Genomic DNA, 25,032 nt, shown 5'->3' on the forward strand with positions numbered 1-25,032 from the left:
CTTAGATACATTATTTTAACCAGATGTAGTTACATATAAAAATTTTTTCAAGTTTAATTACATCTGAATGAAATACTTCCAGATTTTATTAGACTTGGATAACAATTACTAGATTTAGCTACATCTTCCTATAGATGTTGTTCAAGGTCATTGAAATTCGAAAAGACAAAAATGCACAGTCGATCTTGGACTACTCTACAAATGTTGTTGGACAGATGTTGTATTCTTTTACTGGAGAAAGAACTTGATTTAGCTTTATTAGCTAAGTTTAGAATACTAATAAGACACAAGATTTTCAGCTTTTCTTTTTATTTATTTAACTAAATTTAAGATTTGGATTTTCAGTTGTTATTGACTTCTTGTACGTTATTTAACGATCTACTTAGAGTTTTTTTTCTGAATACTTTTTCCAACTTTTTTTTTTTTTTTGCAAATAAATTCTTTTATTACGTTTCACGTTTTAAGCATTTTTTTTAGCATTTTTTTAAGCAACTTTAAATTGTATTTTTGTGCTAATTTCCTTGAACAGTATTAATAATTTTTGAGAGTTCTATATTTTTTCAAATATGTTTTTGCAAAGTTTGTAGATTGCTTTTTTTTTTGACTTGGTATTTACAAGAACATCTGAGGAAATGCTTTTTATTTTGCAAAATTTCTTACAAAAGGGCAATCATTGATGGACATTTTTGCTTTACTGACATTATGTTTTCAATTAACGTTTTTTTTTTAAAGATCTTAGAATTTTGGTAAGGAGTTATCGTTGATCTGTCGCATTTGATTTAAAAGAACTATTATTAGTTGTTATACTTTTACTTATGAGAAAAGTAGGAAAATGATCTGATAAGTCTCAAAAATACCATTAAAAACATGTAAATATAGAAAAAATTTTAAGCGATTATATTACTTAATAAAGTAAAAAAGTTCTTAGTTATTCTGGTTAGCTTATTTTTGTTGTAACAACAATATGTCTTCTATATATTTGCTCAAGTACTAGTCAAAAGTTTATTAGAAGATACAAATAGACCTATTGTACAATTACAGCTTAAAATTAAAAGAAGAAGTGGTTTTTCATAACATGCTATTACTTAATACAAATGAAATTAATGCAGAGATAATGTTTAGCTACTGTTTTGATGGCAATTTCTGTTATTTAATATATAAACAAAAATTTATTCATTCCGGCAGTCACGCTGATTTAATTTATTTATTACAACTGTTATACAATTAAGGGCATAACAGTGCTCGGTTTGAACTCGGAAGATAATACGATCTTATGGAACCATTGCTCATTTTAACCTTCTCAACCTGTGCGGTTTTCTAGACTATTAAAAGATGAATATATAAAGGAATCCAAAGTGCACATTTTGAAAGAAAAACTTAATGTTAATGGACAAGTAAATTAGTTAGAGACATTAACAGATTTTGTGTCTAATAATAAAAATTCGTCCAAAAATTTTTTTATTTATGTTGTCAATTGATGGCAATATTTTAAATACATTAACTGGAACAAATCTGGTATAACTGGTATAACATTAAAGATAAGTAGTTTGTAACTATTCATCAACATGATATTTTAGGCATATTAAATTTATTAACAAAATGTTTAGTGCATAAATATAAATTATAAGATATAAAATCATTAGTTATTTTGTGTTTAAATAAAAGTTATTAGTGTATGTCAAAAAAAATTGGGTTCAGAAACTTTAGTGTAATGTAAAAAGATTTTACCATTTTAAAATATTTTTTATATTTAAAGCAGCTAAAAATTTTATGAAACAAATATTTATTTCTGTTTTCTTGACCTGTTTTTTCAGAAAAAAATAGAAAAACGGAAACAAGTACCCGTCCATTGGCATAACTCACTTTACACTTTACACATCTTGGCTACACCAGATAACTACTTCAGAGCCAACAGGTTGCTGAATGCAGTTTCACAAACTTATCGAAACTTTTTTTGCCTTTGTGACATTAAAACGCGCTACAAGCAGAGCGGACCCAGTTATCTATTAGCAAAAGTAATGTGAAGTTGGAGGTCTCATCAAGCAACTTATGGCTTAATATTGCTCTCGTTAAAAGCTGGTACATTTTAAATATCTCAAAGATCTTTTTCCAATTCTGTCCAAGATTAAAAATAAAACTGGTATCTTTGTCGGATCACACCAATACAACAAAGGTGGCGAGTTTGCTAAACTGCTGAACAGAAAAAAGAAAGAAATCTGGGTTATTTTTGTTGCATTTGGTTGCAGTAACCTGGGTAATCATAAAACAAAATTTATGTGGAGTTGATAGAGATTTTTATAAAAAATACAATGTTAAAACTCACTTAAAAATCTCAAAAAATTCAAGGAAAACAAAGGGCATTATTCACAGGGATCAAGGCGAGCTTTTTTTATCAAGTTATTTTAGACTTTGAATGTCGTTACCACATGCGGCTGCCAATTAAATACGTCAACAATTTATTGACAATTTTTATCTCCCTTCCCCTTGTCAACAGCTTGTGAAATTTCAGAAATCCCATATAAAACACGCCAACATTACCCCACCCCCTTTACCCCCATCCTCCTCCGTTTTCTCTGCTACTATACTAACCAAATTAAAATGGAAATAAAAACAAATCCATATTTTAAATATATTAATTTACAACTAAAACAAAAAACTGATCGAAAGTAAAATCTAAACTAAAATAAAATCAGACTTGCTATTAATTTACGAAATATAGAAACAAAAGAAAGAATAGAGTATGATTTAAAAATGTCCAAAACAAGAAATTTAAACAAATATTTTCTTTGAAAGTAGTCGAACTTTATATACATATCAACATATTTACATCTCCCATTAAGATTATTATGTTATAAAAACGATATTAAATAAATTACTTGGAAATGTATCGAAAAATATGGATTATTAATTTCGTAAAAAATTAATTAATAAAGCATATTAAAATTTAGTTCCTTTCATAAATTTAATGCGGTAACAAAAGTGCAATGTTAGATCTTCTTATTTTTCCATCTTTATCAGGAGTGATTACAGTGAGCAATGCGGTTCGATAAGCACTTATAGCTTCAGGACTATCTTCCTATAACGCAAAAATAAAAACCCGTTTTAGGATGATGGTGAGTAAATACTGCAGCCAGTGACGTAGCAAGTGAGTTGGAGGATCAATTCCCCTCCCTTCCCACATCCTCAAAAAATAATTTTCTGCTATTAGGACACTAAAATCTTAAAAAACAATTTTATTATACCAACATATACTATCAAAAAAAAAATGCTCCTCAAATTTGCAAAAGCCTCTTATGTCTAAATGGGCCCCTTAAATTTGCTGGGCCATCCCCAATCGGAGCTTTTCTGGGAGCATAGCCACGCCTCTGGTTGCTGCTAGATAGCGGCCGTGGGGCAGTGTTTAGAGCACTAGCTGTATAAGCAGGAGATCCAGGTTTGAAACGAGCTTGGGACTATTTTCGCGTCACGGTAAGTTTAATATTGTAAATCGAGTTTGTAATTTAAAACTGTAGTTTAAAAATAGTTAAAAGAATAACCAATTTAAAAATAATAGAATCTTAATATTAATTTAATCTTAATAAAGTATTTAATATAATTATTAAATACTTTATTGCTTTGATACTCTTTATACTTTTGTATAGAGGACAAGTTTACAATCTTCATGCTATCAGGATTTTAGTTTTACACAAAAATAAAAAAGTTTACCAATCCAAGTTGCTGAAAAACATCTTTAAGAAGATCATCAAGATCATTTAGAGATACTGAATCGTTTCCAAACTAAAATTATAATTGTTACGTATACTAATTTATTAAAGATCAACTATGATTTAAAAAATAAGTTTAGGAAAAACAAAAGTTTTAAAGTTAGTCACTTCTAAAGGTTATTTCTACAGGTTTCCATTTTATATCCTTATATTATATTACATATATTATTATCTATAGGTTTTTAGCTTATACCCTTATATTTCAAAATATCCTCTATAGTTTTACATTTTATAACCTTAAATTTCATTATATATACATTATTCTTTATAGGTTTCTTTTTATACCCGTATTTGTCATTATAAATACTATTCTCTTTAAGTTTCCATTGTATACCCTTATATTTCATATATATATTATCCTCTATAAATTACAATTTTATACCTTAATATGTCATTACTTTTATTCTCCTCGATAGGTTTCCATTTATGTTTCAATACATATATATTATCCGCTACAGATATTTTTTTTATGTTGGTAATTACTAAAGTAGCGTCTGATAAATCGGTCTTTTTAATTGTGAAGGTCATTTTTATATTCTCATGTTTTCACTTTTTTAAATATTTTATATCTATTATTTAAATAATACTTTTTCTCGTGTTTATCACTAGTACATTGTTTCAATGTTTTTATTGCATTACTTTTTATCAGAGATTAGAAGTATTAAAAAGAGCTCCATAGAATCAAAGATTTTTTATTTAAACTGGAACTCTTAAAAAAAAATTTTACAATATTAAATACAAACTTTTATATTTAATATTGTGCACAATATTAAATACAAACTTTTTTTTTAATCATCTAACAAGGCTGAAAACAACCACAATTAGAGTTATTCATTATTGGTGATGTAAACATTATTATTTTAATGTACAAAAAGCAAGCGATTACTAAAAATTTCTTTGACGACATGTTTCAACTTTAATATCTTCCCCGTTATCAACAAACCTACCAGGGTAACCTCCAAATCTGTTACTGCTATTGACAATATATTAACAAACTTAATACAAGAACATTTTCCAATATACTTTTCATTGTCAGAAAATTCCACATTTTTATAACATAAGATTTTTGAATTAATAATTCAAAGATCTTATGTTATAAAAGAATTATCGATGAAGCGTCTACTCAAAAATTTAAGGACTTGCTATTGGCAGCAAATTGGCTAAAGGTCTACGAAGAATGTAACCTAGGAAACACAAACTATGTGTACAATTAACTTTATAAATTTATTTATCCTACAATGTAATAAAAGTTTTCCAATTCAAGAAAAAGAAATAAAAGCAAAATATTTAAATTGTCCATGGATAACAAAAATAAGAAAATCCTCAAAACAAAAACAAAAACTATATATGTAAAATACTTAGAAAATAGAAGCGAAGCAAATCTATCCCTCTACAAGCAATACAAAAATCTATTTGAAAAAAAACAAACATAAAATTTGATATTATTCTAATCAAATACAAAAATTTAATGGAGACTTAAAAAAGACATGGGATGTTATTAAGGAAATAATTGGTAAAAGTTAATCTAATTTTAACAAAATGCTTTCTATAGTAATAATTAATGAAAGTGAATCAAATAACAAGCGAGATATTTCCAAAGAACTTAATAACTACTTTGCTAACATTGGTGTTAATCTTGCATCAAAATTTCAATGCCCAAATAATACATTTAAAAGTTACTAAACAGGCTCACACTGCTCTTTAAATTTCAATGTAATAAATCAAGACGAACTTGAAATATCTATTAAATCACTTAAAATTAAGTCCCCAGGAATCAATGATATCTATTACAAAGTAGTGTCAGATGTTTTTGAGGAGATACGTAATCCAATTTACCAAGTATTTAATTCATCAGTTACAGCAGGTATTGACCTGATAAACAAAAAGACTATAAAATCAATATATAACCAATCTATAAATCAGGAGAATAAAACCAATCTATAAATCAGGAGAAACCAATTCTTAAAAAAATTATAGACCAATCTCAATCCTTTTGGTATTCTCAAAACTTCAAGAACGAATAATCTATAATAATATAAATGAATATTTAAAAACTAACAAAATTATCAATAAAGTGCAATATGGCTTTTAAAAGCTGCACTGAATTGAGCATGCAATCCTTAACCTCTGAAATAGGATAAGTAGATCAATTAAAAAAAAAAAGAAAAAATATGGCATAAAAAATCAAGCTTTAAATTGGTTTAAAAGCTACCTTAATAACAGACAATAGTGTGTTATTATAGATAGAAAAAGCAACTCAAGTTTACTAAAAACAAAATGTGGTGTACCCCAAGGCTCCATTCTTGCTCCTATATTGTTTCTTATTTATATAAATGATCTTACAAACAGTTCGAACATCTTTAAAACTATAATGTTTACCGACGATACAAACTTATTTTATTTTTCAAAGACAATCGCAGACCTTTTTGAAAAAACATATGCTGAACTAAAAAAATTAATATATGGTTTAAATCAAATAAACTGCCACTCTATATAGAAAAAACTAAATATATACTATTCCACTCTAATCAACAAATTAAAAAAAATACCCCTGAACCTATCAACAATTAATATAAAAAATATAACCATCAAAAGAGCTCTGAATACAAAGTTTTTAGGAGTTCTAATTGATGAACACATTTCATGGAAATCCCACATCAACTGCATAAACACGAAAATATCAAATAGCATAGGTTTACTTTACAAGGAAAGACCATTTTTGTCACAAAAAATTCTAAAACTTATCTACTTTTCATTCATACATAGCTATCTCATGTATGCCAATATAGCATATATCTCATGTATGCAATATAGCATGGGGTCTCAGCAATATAGCAATGGGGTCTCATGTATAATATGTACAATTAACATGTATAACAATTAACATGTACAATTAACATGTATAACATGTACAATATAGCAATGGGGTCTTATGTATGCCAATATAGCATGGGGTAAAACCCACAAATCTAAATGGAACCACTTTACTTACGTCAAAAACACGCTTCAAGACTAGTATACAAGAAAAACAAATTTACTCATGCTCAACCCTTACTGGAACAAAGGAACGCACTAAATATATTTCAAATAAATATTTTTCAAAATATACTTTTCATGTTTAAATATAAACAAAAGTCTGGTTCCAAAATATTTTACAACACACTTTTTTAAAAACGATATAAACAAATACAATTGGAGAGCAACAGGCAACTTTAAGATACCTTTTGAAACAACAAGACTCTCAAAATTCTCAATTACATATCGTGGTCCCTATTTATTCAACAAATTAGTTTCCAGATACGAATCACAATTAAACTTTTAATATAAATCAATTAAAAAAATAATATTGATAATAAGGTATATATGTAGCACATACATATATACCACGCATGCAACTGTTTTTTTATGTGTATTACACGTCTCTGAAAAAGGTACTCGATGACAAGACTGACCAGAGCCGCATTTTTATTGAAAAACCAATTAAAATGATTTGTAAACAAGTATCTGACACAATTACATTTGACATTATGATAATTAACATATGAATATTGTATTTGACACAACTACATTTTCAAATAATTCAAGTGAAGCTGATATTTACTGTAACCTACAAATAAATTAATTCAAGAAAAGCCGAAATTTAATGTAACCTATAAATAAATAAATTTTTAACAAGTTAAGAAATGTTAAAGAAGAAATGTGTAAAAAATAATTTAAAACAAATTTAGAACAAATAAAACAAAGCAAAACATTTTTTATTTACTTACTTATAGTAACCAAAGATTAGATGGTAAAACTAATGTTTTATAAACTAATCTTTGGTAACTATAAGTAAGTAAAAAAAAACCAAGTGGTGATTGGCAGACAGCAATAATAGCTGAAACAAGATCAAAAACTTACATTTATTTGATTGGGGAACCAGAACCACATTTTAGTGGCAGAGTTTTGCCCATACGTTTGGAAGTTTTAAGAATTTTTTTTCATCCTATAAAGAACAGTCAAACTCTAAAAGATGCCATCAAAACTGTAGTTCAGCAAATCTGGGCCAAAGCTTGATTTCTAACTAAGTTGTGTGAGATCTGGGTCAAAGCTTGATTTCCAACTGATGAACATAGAAGTATTGTTCGTAAAACTGAAGCTTTATTCGAAAGATACAGAAATATTTCGAAGAACAAAAGTCGCGGTGGGCCAGCGCAGCAGTTAAAAGAAGAAGATTTTTTGAACTCAGTAAATTGTTTTTTTGATATTGCTCACCAGGATGCATTGAAGTTGATAAAAATAGAAAGATCAAATATTTCTTGCAGACCAACGTTCATAAAGAAAATATGCCGTGGAAGGTGTAGATAGAATTTTGGTACAAAAAGAAGAAATTAAACAATCAAGAATGCAAAAAAAGTTCAATATTGTATCAAAGAAAAGGATAAACAGCAAAAATCCAAAGAATCTTTGGAAATAGAAAAAGAATTATTGTCATGATCAGATAGATTCAGCGAAGTAGACAATACTATATCTAGCGACGAAGACTATATGGTTCAACAACTTAACAATTTTGTTGAGGAACATTGTTAGGAGAAATCTCCATCAACTTCTAAAGGTGCAAAGGTATCTGCATTAAATGTTATTCCTTCAGCACTTGCATCTGCACTTGTTCGAACAAATCTAAGAAACAGAAAAGCAGCTTATATCTTAAAAGCCGCCATCCAGACGTCTGAAAACGGTGATATATTAAAACTACCAATACCTCGTGGTAGCGTTAGAAGAAGCCGAATGAAGCATCGTTTTCAATATTATGCTAACGTTAAGGCAGCCTGTAGGAGGGACCTTTGGTTAATTATATTGATGGAAAACTTTTGCCAGCAATTTCAGGTGGGTCCGAAAAAGTTGATTGTTAGGTGATTATAGTTTCAGGATTAGAAACAGAAAAACTTTTGGCAATTCCTAAAATGGCACTAAGGACTAGTGAGCTTATAGATAGTGCAACAATGGTTGTTTTTTCTGATCAAGTAATTGCAACTTATTTCGAAACTACGGAATCAAACACATGCCGACTAAATGTTGCGTGCACAAACTTAGAAAGGAAACTTTAAAAAAATTTGCTCTGGTTGGAATGTCGCCATCATGTGCATGAAGTTCTGTGTGACGATGTCTTCGAGGCAGTTTATGGTCCATCCTCTGGTTCAAATGTGTTGTTGTTTTGTCAATTTTAGGATTATTTGCAAAACATAGACCAAGAAACATATACACCTTGCACCGATCATCGTTTAAATAAGGAACTGAAAGAGAGAACTTAGAAGAGAAAGGTAGTTGATTTTATTTTAGAAGTGTTTAATAGAAAGAAAGGAAACTTACCCAGAGAAGATTGTTGTGAACTTTTGGAACTTGCTTTGATCTTTCTTGGAATAATATTCCACCTCGAGGCATACGGTTACGAGTTTCTAGTGCATTTCACCACGTGAGGTTGATGTCTAAAAAATGTATGTTTTAAAGATTTTCTTATTTCAAACTCAATTTAGGCCCCCCAAAGCGAAAGTTCAGGGTGCTTGGAATTTGGTTTGTTTTGTTCTTATCTATGTAAAAGCATGGATAACCTGCTGATACTCATGCAATGCTCTATTCAACGATATAAATCTCATAAAAACATTAAAAAAGTACAGTTCAACATCAAAAGTCATCTCAACAACTGCGTTGAAAGCAGTGGGTTGACGAAAAAACTTATGATAGCAATTTGTAAGATCAGATTGCAGACAATCAAGAACTCGATTGTCGATCAATTCGATACACTGGAACTGAAGATCTGAGTGAAAAACCTTTGGAGTATTTCATTGGACTATCTTCCCGTTTCTTTTTTGATGTTTTACAGTTTGTCCTTTCTGAAGGAGGATGTTGAGAAGTGGTCATATATTCTAAAATATCAGGCTGCAAAGAAAACCGTTGAAGCACTAAAAGTTGTCAATAATAAGGCAGAAAGAAGAAATTGCTTTAGCCACTGCATTTAATTCTACAATAACAAAGCAAGAGCAAAAACAATATTTGTTTTGAATGGTGGCAAGTTACCGGCGAATATTCCCTAATCCAAAGAACCAAAGAAACCAACGTTACTTTCAGATGTTGGTTGTAACTGAACAGTAAACTGAATGCATAGAACAAACAGTGAAAACTGAACATATGGAACAAACAGTGAAAACTGAACACATGGAACAAACAGTGAAAACAGAACACATGGAACAAATAGTGAAAACAGAATACATGGAACAAACATTGAAAACAGTTTTAATGGAAAAGTATTAAAGTAAAACTTTCTTTTAATTTACTGTCAAGATATAAAATTTGTTACATATTTTTTATATTAATAAAAAAAATTTAATTTTTTTGGAGTAATTTTAAAAATTACTAAGAATGCTGAAATTTCGATGTCCATGAGGCAGTTCGAAATATTGTCCGATATTCTTCACATTTTTTGTGGTGTATTTACGAAGCAAAAGGAACTTAAAAATGCAAGCGCCTCCAAGATATGAAATCATTTTATTTTTTTAACCGGCCTAATATGTATGTATATATATATATATATATATATATATATATATATATATATATATATATATATATATATACATATATATATATATAGCCAATAAGCGGCAGTTTCTTTAGAAACTTGCTTTTTTACGAGCGCCCAAACATTTTTCAAAGGATTTAGATCAAGAGAGTTTCCTGGCCAATCAAGTAATTGAATATTTTGTTCTGGTAGATATTTTTTAACTGATTTTACCGTGCGACATGGTGCTCCTCCTGCATGAAGGTTTTTTTTCAAATGAACTATGGCAATTCTGCCAATTGTTGCAACAATCTTTGTTCCACTACTTTTTTTATATTGTAAATGATTCGTTATTCCCTCTACAATATAGAGCTTTTCCATTCCCCCACCACATATCACTGTCCAGATCATCACAGAGGTGGGTTTTTTAACAGTTTGAATGATTCAGTCCAATAAATATTTTTCCCCTTTTTTTCTTTTTGCATATTGAGCCTTCTTTGTTAAAACTTGGAAAGTACTCTTGTCGCTAAAGCATCCTTTAAAATATTATACAAGAATTGTTAAGTGAACATTTAAAGTTTGGTGTAAAATAGGGGATATTTTAAATACATCTAAATTAATTTTATCAATTTCCAATCATCCGTTAAATTCCTATACTTTTTTGTCTCATTTTTGGTGTCAGTTTAGGTTTTTTAGCTGAACCTCGTAAAATGTAACCAAGATCGTGTAGACAACATTGAACCGTTCTTTTTGACATTTTGACTCCAGATTGATCCAGCTTATTAGTTAATTGATTGTTGGTGGCCTATCTATTTTCTGGAACAATTTTGGTAATTATACTTTTCCCGCGTAGTGTTAGGATTCTTCTCTTTCCACATTTACCAACCCTCTTTGGCATCAAGTTCTCCATGTTAGTCATTGTTTTGTGTATATTTTATACAGAAACGCGCAGAACACCGCAATTTCAGGCAATTTCTGGTTGAAAAAACTAGTATTAGTTAAATGTACCCTGATTTCAGCAGTTTTTGTGGTCTTTTTTTCCCCTAAACTAAAATAAAATATCACATTTCAGTACAGTTAAGAATTTACTTTGGTACTCATAACTTTAAAAATATCAAATCAAATACAATAATTTTTACTTTAAAATAAAAATGAATATTCAAGAAACAATATTTTTACTAACTTAAATAAACATCTTGATATATATATATATATATATATATATATATATATATATATATATATATATATATATATATATATATATATATATATATATATATAGCCAATAAGCGGCAGTGGTAAGGAAGGAAACTGACAACATAACAAGTCTGTAAAAATGTTTTAGAATTAGTTGTCCAGCCAACAACGCTTCGTATTAATCTAGTCACAACTTAATGTAGTTTTCTTTATTACTTTTGTTTATTAGTTCCTTCGGTAACAAAGTTTTATAAACGTTTTTATTTATTGTAACTTCATAAGATAATATAAAAACTTTCAGCGTTTTTTAAACCTTATATGTACATAAAAGCAGCATAGTTGTTCTAAAAAAATTATTTATGTTTTGTTTATTATTATAACTACCAATTTACCAATAATTGTACCTACATTATTAAGTTATAGCGTAACTATTATGTTATATCGGCACCTTTGCTTCCCATTGATCTATGCCAATCAATAACTTGTTCACGAATAACTTTCGTTTTAAATATCGTTCTTTTACTACGAACTGTTTCATTTAAGAAACTATTTCATTTATCCTTCAATATTTCGTCTCAATTTTTTTTTACTTGTTCTTTCACTTACCGATTGAAAGTTTCAAGAAAGTGTTTTTTTTCTGTTGTCTTCAGTTATATGTATTTCAATTGTATGTCTTTTTTCTCTGTTGTTTTCAATTATATTTGTATGTTTGTCGTGCTGTGTTCGGCAACCATGACAACTTGATTACATAATCTAGCTGGCAAGAAAAGAAAAAATTCCACCTAAAGATTAAAAATGCAATGACGAAGAATAAAATGCTAGCCAAAATGTTCTTAGGAAATCTTAAATAAAATGTCCTTGTTTGAGGGGATGGTTGCTTAACATATATCATGATAGAATGGGCGCTTATTTAAGAACTTGCAGAATTCTGAACAAAACGCTGCAAAACAGAACCCTGACACAGCTACTCAATAAAAAATAAAAATTGAAAAACTATATGAAGTTAAATAATGATTCATAAAAGTTTATTTTCTGATTTTAAAAAATTGTTAACTACATAAAATTATACTTTATTTTGTATAAAAAAACGAAATACTAATTCAATATATAATGTACTTTAATTATAAAAGTAAAACTCACAGGAAATGTCATATTAAGGATTTTGTTATCAATAAACAATCTAAAATAAATAATAAATAAATTTATTGTGATAAATTATTGTATATAATTTTCGTTTTGAAATATTTTTTTAATTTATAGTATAACTTTAATTATTATTATAAATAGCCTTTACTTAATTTATATGTATATATATATTGAAGTTTTTATCCAGCGCATACCAAAACATGATTTTAAAGGTTTTAGAAAAGATCAATATCATTTATGCAGAAGGTGTATTTTATGGTACTTCATTTTTCACAATTATTAATGGTTATAATAATAACGATAACAATCTTAGCACCAAGTTTTTACAACTATACTTTGGCTTGAGTAAGAAATTTTATTTTACCAAAAATATACGAGTTTATAAATTGGCGATTATAAATGCCATCAGTAAGAATATAAGTAAGTGCGTTATTTAACAAGGTATGAACTTTGAAGTTTAGGGGGAAGAGTTTCAAGCAAAATTAAAAAAAATTAGTCTCCTCAGCTGCAATAATCCTCTCTAAAGGTTTGGAGGAGGTGACCTAAATTAAAAATTAAAAAAGTAAAAATTATACAATCAAGTAAACTTCAAATAATATTCGACAATTTACACGTTGAATATTTTAAACTTAATAGTTAAATTTTAGGTGAGTACTACAAAGAATTGCATTTGTGTCGTGGAAAATAGCGTACTGTTATGGTATATATGTATAATGTTAAATTATAGGGTAGAGCGGAGCATAGAGGGACACTTTTTTTTTTCAGTTTACAATTATTAATCGTAATATAACAATGTAACAATATATAAAATATATAATAATATATAACAATAACAATATATAACTTGGTATCTGAAAGAAGATCCAAAAGAACTTGGCGCCAGATAAAATAAGAATATAATTGATCTAATAACTATTAACAATATAGAATAAATAAAGACTGAAAATAATTTTACAAATTATCCAGAGTGAAAATAATTTTACATTTCAAAAATATTTATATATATATATTGCCAGTTGAAATAATATAGTTTTTTAATTTAGTTCTAAAAACGGAAAACGAAATTGACAAATCAAAATTATGAACAACAATTTAGTTCCAAAAATACGGTGCTCGATAGTTTATACAAAATTGTTTAAACTTTGTTTGACAAAAGGGTTCAGTTAATAAAATATTATTTCGTAAGTTATATTTGTTAATAGCTTTATGGATAAAAAGATCTTTAAAAATGAACAATGGTTGTTCACTTTTACAACGAAACATAAAACATAAAATATTATAGACATTGAGTTCGTAAACGTTAAGTGCTTTAATGCTTTTAAATAAAATATTTGAATTAGAAAAACGATTTTCAAAACATACTAAACGCATTGCGTGGATTTGACGATGGTGGAGATTTCGTAACTTACTTTTAGAGGTACTTTCCCTAACAATATTTGCATAATGTATATAGCTACGAATAAATGAGTAGTAGAGCTGAATTGAATTTTGTTTACTTAGTATCTAAACCTTATATAGTGTTCCAATACCTTTGGCCAATTTAGTAGAAATAAAGTTGATAAGATATTTCCATGTAATATTTTAATTAATGTAAATCAGGGACGTGGTGGCACCTGAAAAGCAGGTACAACGTTCCAGAAGAGGGGCCCGGTGAAGTACTTCTAACTAGAGACAAATAAGCGTTCAAGGAAAATTATATTTATACTAAAAAAAATTTTTTATGGATATAAAATATTACGTAGCTCATTTGTATCAGCATCGTTTTTTTATTATGTCTGAATGCTTCAAATTCCATATTTTCTAATATTCCACTGACAAGAGAACACGATCCCCGACACACTTTAATATCAACCGATTTGCTAGACGAGTTTTGACACGTTTCAGTTTGCTGAAAACTCTCTCACACTCTGCTGAATTTGTTGGAATTGTACTGAATATCTTGTATAGAATTGCAACAGAGGGGAATACAGCATCTAACATAGTCTTCAGCATAAAATTGTAAATGGTGAGGAAAGAAGGAAAAGTTTTGTTATCCTTCTCAGCAGCCTTTCTGTAGATCTCCGTAAAATCAATCATTTCAGTAGCGAATTCATTTAAACTGATACCAATTTTGTATTTTTCAAGCACTTTTTCTTGTGAATTAGAGTTATGAAAATTATGACTAATATTCTTCAATAAAAAGATGTCTATGCTTTCTAAAAATGTTCTGTGAAAAAAAATATTGTGAAGAAAATTTGTCAACAAGAACTGCAGTTGCTGAATCCACTACAGTATAAAACACTTCTGCTAGCCACTGATCTTCAACCTGAGTAAGCCGCTCATAGTTTCATCGAAGTCCAGTCGTTCATTCTGCGAGTCCTTTTCTCAACAAATGTTTGCTTTTCAAGCTGAGCTTCAGTCGAAATTTTAACAGCAGATATAATAGCATTTTGGCCAGTACTGTCTCATAGTACTTGAAGCTTTTCCGGTGATACATCAACAGACATAATAGCAATGAAAAAATCAAGTGTTTCTCCTAGAAGAATATTATAAAAAAAAAAGTAAAAATATCTTTAAAGAGGCATAAAGTCACAATTATTTCATATGACTGAAATCGGGCTAAAAGACCTTGTGCTTCACATCGAATACTTATTTTGAATTCTATGTCATTTGAAATTTGTTCAAGGCAATCGATTACTGCAGGGTATAGCGTCAGCAGTCGGTCTGTAGCATTTTGTAAGGAACTGAAACGAACACTGTGGGTAGCAACCAGTTCAAGAGACTGATTTACATCCTCAAGAAGAGATTTGCACTTCTTAAATATATTATTTCGTTTCCTTGACTTTCTGTGTAGAAAAGTCTTTACTTTCTGCACATCGCCAGGCTTGTTTTCTGTTCCAAAAAGGTTATCAGAAACAACAGAAGATTTTGCACAAGCTTTCATAACCAGATTTGTGCAATCAGATCCACAATAAATATTTATTGTAATGGGAGAACACTGCTTCAAGTGTGTTGCAACTCCTTTGTTTATTTCTTGCATATTGCTCGCACCATCAAAAGACATACCCACACACTTTTGAATATCTACGTTATTTGGTTTAAGTTCATATTTGATTTTTTCACTTATTCATTCACCAGTTGTTGTTTCAGTTTCAACCATTGAAATCAGATGTTCCTTTACAACGACTTCTTCTGCAGCAAACGTAACATAACGTAATACAATAGAAGTTTGCTCACAGAGTATAATATTATTAGAGCCATCAGCTGATGGTGAAAAGAATACTGAGTTATTTACCTCTTCTAAAATATCCTTTTTAACTATCTGTGTCATAGTATGAATTAGCTTGTTTTGTGTATAATTAGAAAGTTCCGTAATTCTAGCACCCCTTCCAGCAGATTGTTTTTGAGTACTGCGAATGTTTGAAAGTTTTTCATTAAGCACCTCATCATACTGAGTAAATATAACAAATTTAGAAATTTACCCACACCACATTGAGAGACTTCACTTTTTTCAGAGTCATTGTAAAAGTTGGTTTCCTCATTTCCACGTAAAGAAATACTCTCTGGAATCAAATACCGAATATCATCAATAACTCGTATTACGTATTGATATAGTTTCTCCGCTTCTTTACATTTTTTTTTCAGATGTCTCATGGTTTCAATATTTAATATTTTATCAATTGTGAAGTCTGATAATGCATGAACCATAGCTTCAGCAGCATTTCGGTGGTTTTTCTGGGCGCAATGCTTTGTTATGATGTGACATTAGTTTGACCAACTATCAAACCCGATCACGTAAAGAATTTGTGTCCTCTCTTGATCTAAAGCATAAACAAACAATGCAAAAAAAATGTTCTAGTGATAGAAAGAGCCATGACCTTTTCTGCACAATTTCAATGTCATTAACTTTAACTGATTTAGTGTAATATTTAGATAACCTTGAATGTTTTGTTGGCTGATTTGGCCCTAATACAATAAATTGCTTTTCATCAATTATCTTTGCATTTTTCATCTTTAGAAACTTAGCTGAATCATTTTCATTGATATCTACAATGTTGTCTGGTTGCTTCTGAATAATCTTTTCTACTTGAGTTAGTTCCACCGCTGCAATTACAGGGACCTCATAATTACCCATTTCTACAGTCACCCTCTCAGTTTCAGTAATGTTGTTCTGCTCCTTTATCTGCCTCAATTATGACATCTTGATTATTGTCTGTTTTTTGTACAGATGATTGGTCACTAATCTCAGTTATTGGCTCTGTTTCAATAATAGGCTTACTTGTGATATTCACAATGGATGTTGATGTTAATTCTACATTCTCTGTTGCTGTAAAGGATGTCCCAGCTTTTCTCTGTACTTGTGGCATTTGCATTGACGCGAAACCTGCCGTTAACTTTAATTGTTTTGGATCATTACTAGCTGCTTTCAATTCATGTTGTCGCTTGTTTTTCAGCACCAGATTTTTATTTCCATGTTACCTCTTTTTTTTTTTTTTTCCTTCATTCACCTGAAACATAAATAAATATAAAATCAAAAATATGTCCTATGATAGAAACCAGGGCATTGGTATCATTTGAGCTATAATTACTGTTGGTCCATAGAACTTATAAATAGTAGTACTATTTATAAATTCCATAGGCCGATAGGGAGTGGAGTGGAGCATATTGAGTAGTAGTGAATAAAAGTAATAATAAAAGTTCATTTAACTCACAATTTAATCATCAAACATATATTAATTATATTTATCAATGCAAAGTAAACGAATTCATGCACTTTATATATTTATTGTTTTACATTTTCCAATAACAGTATTATTTATTTTCTGTTGATAGGATGGTTAATTTCATCAGAAAAAGAGAAGAACATTGCTTAATTGTTCGTCACTACAATGCTTGTTTTCAGTATTCTTTTCGTTTAGCAATACGCCTGCGTCTACCTTCTTCTGTTTTAGCCGCCCTTGCCTTAACATATCGTTCTCTTCGTTTTTTTAGCCAAACTAATATTTTTAATTACTATTTATAAGTAAAGTATTAAAGCATTACTTACTTTTTTATAGTATAAAATCTAGCAACTTCAGGTCAACAACGTTTTTTTATTTTATTATTCAACAGTGATTTTATTTATTTACGTCAAACTAAAGTTTAGTGTATTTCTTTTATTATTACTGCTGACCTAATGTTTTTTTTGCGTGGACACCAAACAAACAAACAAACAAGCCGACGTGAAAGCAAGTTAATAAAAAATGCCCTAATAGAAACTGATAGAACTAAAATAATTTTTTCTCTTTGAGGATTGGGGGCCCAGTTTCTTTTTGGGGGTCCAGTTTCCTGAGTTAAAATCAGGGCCTAGTACAAAATCCTCGTACTCTCGTACTGGGCCAACCCGTCCCTGATATATATATATATACATATATATATATATATATATATATATATATATATATATATATATATATATATCATGTATTTTATTTCGAAATGGTCTTAGTCGCATTAACTTATTAACAACTTTAAGATTAATAACAACCTTTTTAAATTATTTTCCATTACTATTTTTAAATTAGAATTGACATCATCCGGTACAATGACAAAAAATATAACTTTGTATACATAAATTTTATTTTAGTTACATAAAAACTTATCTAGATTAGAAATGTTACTATGATTATATAGAGAAGAATAAATAAACACAAGGAATGAAAAACGTAAGTAAAAGAGATGCGAATTCTTGTACATGTTAAATGTCAAAAAAGAGAGAAACAACTAAAATTAGATATATTCAATGGACCAGTAATTATAATGTAATGATAATCTTTTAGCTTTTTGTCTTTTATGTTGAGTGAAGAATATTCAAATTAAATATAAATACTTCCTTTGATTTTAAATTCGTATTTAGAGGATGTTATATCAGAAAAGGTAATCGAGTTATTACTTATAGAATTTATGCATTTAGGAGCAAATGAAAGAAGTTTGTTAATTTATGAGGTTTTATCAAACTTAAAATGCTCCAAAAAATCTTGTCGTATAGTTTTTGGTAGTTTCCTAGCCATTCAGCTAGGGCGTACAAATCTATGCACAACAAAAGATTTCAGAAATCTCTCCCATAAAATGTATTCAGTCCTTGTGTTATAAGTAGGTTATATCCTAGTATTTAGAGTGGTAGCCCTCCGAACAAATAAAGAATACGTGCTGATTTTTTACTGAAAAGAAAACTGGCCGGTTTTCGGTCAAGGTATTCATTCAAACGCAACGCAATTGTTACATAATTGATATGGGAAAATCCTAAGAGTAGTCTTTATCATTTTGATCAAATAAAAAGTTTAGAACAAATACAAAACAGTTTGTATTAAAGTTTGTTTGAAATTGGCAAATCAAGATGTGACTAAATGTAGCAATTGACAAATTAAACTTTTCTTGTATATAATGCATGTTTTTTCTATATAATGCATGCATGCGTTTTTTGTATATAAAACATGTTTGTATATAATGCATATTTTTTTTTCATTATTTTCTAGTATTTGTGATGATTGGGTTTAAAAAATAGAGTAATGAAATATATAAAAAAAAGTTAGAGCAATATTAAATCAGAATTAAATTTGTAAACACTTAATAAGAAATGAAAAAAAGATGATACGAAGCTTCTTAGTTTTACCATTTTTATTTCAGTTACTATTTTGCTTTTTTAACATTGCAGCATATGACTTAGATTAAATAAAAAAGGAATTCATTTGCAACAACATTAGTTAGGTCTCAACAATGTAAGAAATAAATAAGCATATTTTGGATCCTGTAGACAAAGGTTTCAAATGAAGTGCCATAGGAATTTAGGCAATGTTTTTTTTTTTTTAACTGAAAAGAAAATAATTATGTTTATTTGCATTTTTTTTTTTAATTTAAAATTCAACTTATGTCATTATATTTTAAAAAATATATTAGGCTCTGGCTGTTTTACACATTTTTTACTATTTTGACAAAATCTTCTTATTACAATTTCATAAAAAGCTGGCTTTACTAACTTAATAGCCTCGTTAATCTTACGTTTTAGGCTCTCAATTTGTTTCCATCAAATTTTTTTTTTTTCAAATTTCAATCATTTCCTATCAAATAAACAGAAATTACGAGTTTTTTTGTCTGGTTTATTTCTTTTTCTATATAAACTTTTTTGAAACATGGCAGCAAGCTACCACTAATCAAATTGAAAGTTATTAAGTAGAAACCAAAGAAAAATGTTAAAGAACAACAGACCGGTTGACAGGAAGTTTTTAAACAATAAGTTTTATGTGTCATTAGAAAATATAAATGAATAAAAATATCAACAAAATTTAAGATTTTTGAATATAAAGGGACAGTGACAGTAAAAAAATGCAATTTTGATTATTAACGAGTCACTTAAGAGTGAGTTTTTGTTGAGGGAAAGTGATAGCAAACGAATAATTATATAATCTTAAAAACTTTTGTTGATACACTGTATGAAGTGAGCGTACTGAAAGGTTTAACACGCAAGACTTTATCTAAAGGCTTTAATATTCCAGGTACAGTATTTCTTGCTTCACTATTTGGATTTAATGCACATTAAAATCTTTACCTTATACGTTATAAAGTTAGCTGTAGAAATGGAAGATAAAAACTCAAAATCTCATAAATTTTTAGAAGGTGCTCATTGAAAATGTTTAAAATTTGCTTAGCATTTACTAAATATAAAACACAATAACAGTACAAACATGAGGTGTGCCATCATGCTAGAGTGTAGGTACAATTTTGCACGTATAAAAAGTGTTTTACGTTAACTCAAATAAGAATTTTTGCAAAAGTAAAACTTTTTTTGGATTAAGTTGGCATAACTTTATATGTAACAACTTGAAAAACAAATTATCTCAATACTGTTGATATTACCTTGAAATTTTTTGTCGGATTATAATAACTAATACCATCAGTATAGAACATAAACATTTATGATTATTAAAATTGTTTTTTTAAATCTCGACATTGACTTCGGCATTAAAATTTCTTTTTCTTTGTGAAAAAGAAAAAAATGGAGTCAAAAAGTTTGTTTTGACATATTGCCCGTTTTCTAGATTAATCACATTGTTTATTGCATAGTATTGATATTTATATATCTCAGGGCTAACGACAAAGGTTTGGAAATTGAGGGCAAAATCCTAAATTTCTAAAGAAAGTTCTATACATCAATAATTTTCTTAAAAAAAAAAGTTTCTTCAGAAAAATGTGTTGGGGGAAGGCGGGGAGAGGGACGCCACTTCACCATTCTTTTTCACTTTTCTACGTACGTAAGATGTTTCTTTTATTCTTAAATAATATTTTCTAACCTCTATTTTTTCTACATCAGTTTCTTCTTTTTAATTTACTTTATAAGTAGCTATTGCATACTGATGTAACTAACTTCCAATCAAACATTTTTTGGTACCGTTGAAGTCTTATTCGTATTTGAAATTAAATTCACTAACACTTTAGTGCATTTGCACTTCATTAAATAGATTTCTAGTTAGCTGTAGTGTAAAAATTTTGAATTGTTTCTTAAATATAATATCGTTTTTAAATTGACATTTGATATAAAAACAGCTCTGTACTAAGCTAGTTTTCCGTAGTAAAAGAGCTATTAGAATTTCATTATAACTCAATAATTTTCCATATTGTAATAGGATTTGTATATCCCTTTATTTTTTAATTTCCCAGATTTATAAAGCGCAACCGTTTATAACCGGAGGAAAACTGTGCAACCTTTGCTTAAATGAAACGTTATTTTATCGTTAAGTTTATTTGTAATATCTGATGATCGCCATAGGCGTGAAACTCTAAATTAACAAGCCATCTTTCTTTAACCACCAGGTGTTATTATTTTAAATAATATAATATGCTCTACTTTGCGTTTCGCACTCTATAACGGTATTTATCAAGACATCTATTGATATTGTGATATATATATATATATATATATATATATATATATATATATATATATATATATATATATATATATATATATATATATATATATATATATATATATATATATATATATATATATCAGGTAACCAAAAAAGTTCGTGCGGTTTTTCCGTATATAATAAAAACACACAAAACGACAAAAGTAAGTACATTTATTCATCAAAATAGTCACCATTAGCATCTAAAACCTTTTCCCAACGTAAAACAAGCTTATTTATTCCACTTCTAAAAAATTCTCGGTCCTTTGAGTCTATAAAAGCTTTCAACTCCATTTCAACCGCGTCCTGGTCTCGGAACTGCTGTCCTTTTAAATGATTTCCCAGGGAAAGGAAAAAATGGAAATCAGTAGGGGAGAGGTCTGGCGAGTATGGTGGATGAGGCAAACTCTCCCAACCAAGGCTTTGGAGCTTGTCCTGAGTCACGCGAGTGGTGTGCGGTTTCGCGTTGTCGTGGAGAAGCAGAACTCCTCTCCTGTGCACCAGTGCAGGCTGCACTGGTGCACAGTTGCAGCTGTGCTGAGTAGACCAGTAATGGTTTGGCCTGTAATGGTTTGGCCTGTTGGGAGCAGCTCGTAATGCACCACACCAGCTGTAGTCCACCAAATGCAGAGCAAAACCTTCCGCTCGTGGAGATTGGGCTTGGGTGTCTTTGGGATGGGGTCATCGGGGGACAACCAATGGTAGCAACGCTTGGTATTGTTGTACACAATCCATTTTTCGTCGCATGTCAATAAACGATCAAGAAAAGGCTCAACATTGTGGCGTGATAAGAGTGATGTGCAGATTGTAAGCCGTTGCTTCTTGTTGTCGATCGACAATTTGTGCGGAACCCACCGACTCAGCTTCCACGCTTTCCCAATCGCATGCAGATGCAGGCGGATGGTTTCAACACTCACAGCAAACCTCACTGCAAGTTCTTGGCAAATTTGGCTGGAGTTAGACTCGACAGCGTCCTTCAGTTCATCCTCATCAACCAACAATGGGCGTCCAGAACGCGGCAGGTCTTCGATGGACTCATCTCCCGAAGAGAATCGCTGAAACCACTTCTGTGCTGTGCGTTCACTTACTGTACCTTCTCCAAATGCTGTGCAGATGTTTTTGGCCGCTTGTGTTGCTTTCCTTCCAAGTTTGAACTCGTAAAGTAAGCAAGATCGAATAATCGTTGGTTGGGTTGCCATCCTTTCTTTACACAAAACCTTTCCTGTAAGCTCGTTACAAGCCTACACTATATATGCAGCAACTGCGCGTGACACACGCGTTTTATTACGCAACAAAGCTACTTGCCTTGTGCGATGTGAGTGTTGTAAAAAATGCTAAAAACAATTCAATTACCAAAAACCGCACGAACTTTTTTGGTTACCTAATATATATATATATATATATATATATATATATATATATATATATATATATATATATATATATATATATATATATATATATATATATATATATATATAAATTATTAAAAACACATCTAATTTTTAGTTATCTTCAACAGCGTATTTCTCAATCAGTAGGTTCCATTATTAATGTTCCATTAACATACATTGCTCCAATATATAGCTCAAACTTTGCGTAAGCTGATAGGAACCTATAGTTATATAGGTTTGTATTGTGCTTTAATCAAGTACCAGAAAATCTTTAACATCTTGGGATTCCTATTTAGTATAGGCACTTTTACGGTAAAGCTTCTTTTCTTTAACTAATTTTTTGAATAAGTTCCGTTTGTTTTGGCTCTCTTCCACAATTCTAATGATTTCTACTTTGTTGTCATTATCGTGGAGTAATGTATCAAAGTCTTTATTAATCAACGCAGCAGCAATCCGGTAATTATCTAGCGTATGAACGCTAGAGAATTAAATTTAAATAATAAAAATTTTTTTGCAACATATGGGCTTACGTTGTGAACCTTTTCAAACCAAAGCGACGAGCTAGAGCAAAACAAAGTTGCCAAAAATAAACTTATACAAAAAATTAAAAATTATTTAATCGATTTTTTTCGAATATTATCGAATTTTTGTGAATTTTTTTCGTGTCATTCCGGTAGATTTCAAGATGATATTTAATTATAAATTAATTAAACAGCAAAACTTTGATATTAAGAGACGATTTTCTGAGTGCAAAATTTACATGCTTATTGCGTCATGCTCTTTAATAAATATATAAATATACGGTTAAAAAGAATTATAATATAAAATATAAAAATTGCTCCGTTTTTGAAGAAACAAAAAATTATAACTTTCAAGTTATTAATTTAGAGGGATGCTACGTGTTTGCTGGGTATTATGATACGATTTCCTTTTTTATTTGAACGTTTTGATTCAAATAAAAAAGGAAATCGAAAATCAAACAGATTGGTTAGGCCTAAGAATAACGGTTTCATATTGACCTTGCAAAACAGTTTTACCTCAAACATACAAAACAATTCCATGTTAGCCATATCACTATTGCCACCATTCGGAAAATTTGAAAAAGTTTTTTATTTGATAATCTTGACTAAAAGCTCCATAGTTAAATTGATGTAGAATGAAACTAAATATGATACTACAATGTAAATGGTACTTTAATTTGAATTAATTATTCTATTACCGTTTTCATAGAAAACAGATTTTCTTCTTTTTGCTGCAAATACGAAGGTAATTTTTTTTGTAAGTAGCAGCCATGTTGGGATCAATCATCTAAATAATTGAATCAATATACATAAAATTTATTGATTAAGTAATCAACTTACTAAAACTGAAATCCATATTTAAAGTTGTGACCTGCATTGGTTCAGAAAACAATTCGTTCAGAAAAGCACTAATGTTAGAGAGCTGCACATAGTTTTTGTCTAAATAACAAATATATATATATATATATATATATATATATATATATATATATATATATATATATATATATATATATATATATATATTATTGATTTATTTTCTTGTATTAATTATAAAAAACATTTAAGTTAAAATAAATAAGATAGGAGAAGATGGGACACAGTGGATTGGGTTTCTTTTTTTTTAAATTGAGAAATGAGATGTATTTTTTTTTTCCTTTATGATAAGAAATCACTGAAATCATATTTATTATCCAACGGCTCACAGAAAGGTTTAATGTGAGTTGTGTTATGTGATTAACTGTGCTCCGTTACTGGGGCACAGTGAATCAATGAACACAGCTGTGAATTAATGATAGGGAATAGGGGCATACCAAAATAACTTTTAGGCTGGGGGAGTAAAGACATAGTACACTATACCTTTGGCATACTTTTATTAATTAGATTAGAATAAAATTGATATAAAAACATTTTGAAAATTGAGAAGGTTAAAAAGGACTTTATTAAAAAATAATAAAACTTATTTAAATATTATTATTTCTAACTTGAAACCAATAAATTCATTTTCATGTAGTTTGTTTGTTAAAAATGCATGAATTTAATCTTGAA

General features: G+C 29.2%; 1 protein-coding gene across 1 annotated transcript in view; it reads right to left on the reverse strand.

Annotated features, from left to right (window-relative positions):
* LOC105845456 (calbindin) overlaps nt 1–24,429 on the reverse strand; it is a 127,052-nt gene extending 102,623 nt beyond the window's left edge. The window contains exon 1 of the mRNA XM_065818726.1: nt 24,356–24,429. Coding sequence (XP_065674798.1) covers nt 24,356–24,361 — 6 coding nt within the window. The 5' untranslated portion in view covers nt 24,362–24,429. The remainder of the gene's footprint in view (nt 1–24,355) is intronic.
* Between the last annotated feature and the right edge of the window lie 603 nt (nt 24,430–25,032).

The sequence above is a fragment of the Hydra vulgaris genome, chromosome 15 (genome assembly GCF_038396675.1).
Source record: "Hydra vulgaris chromosome 15, alternate assembly HydraT2T_AEP".
Taxonomy (NCBI): Eukaryota; Metazoa; Cnidaria; class Hydrozoa; order Anthoathecata; family Hydridae; genus Hydra; species Hydra vulgaris.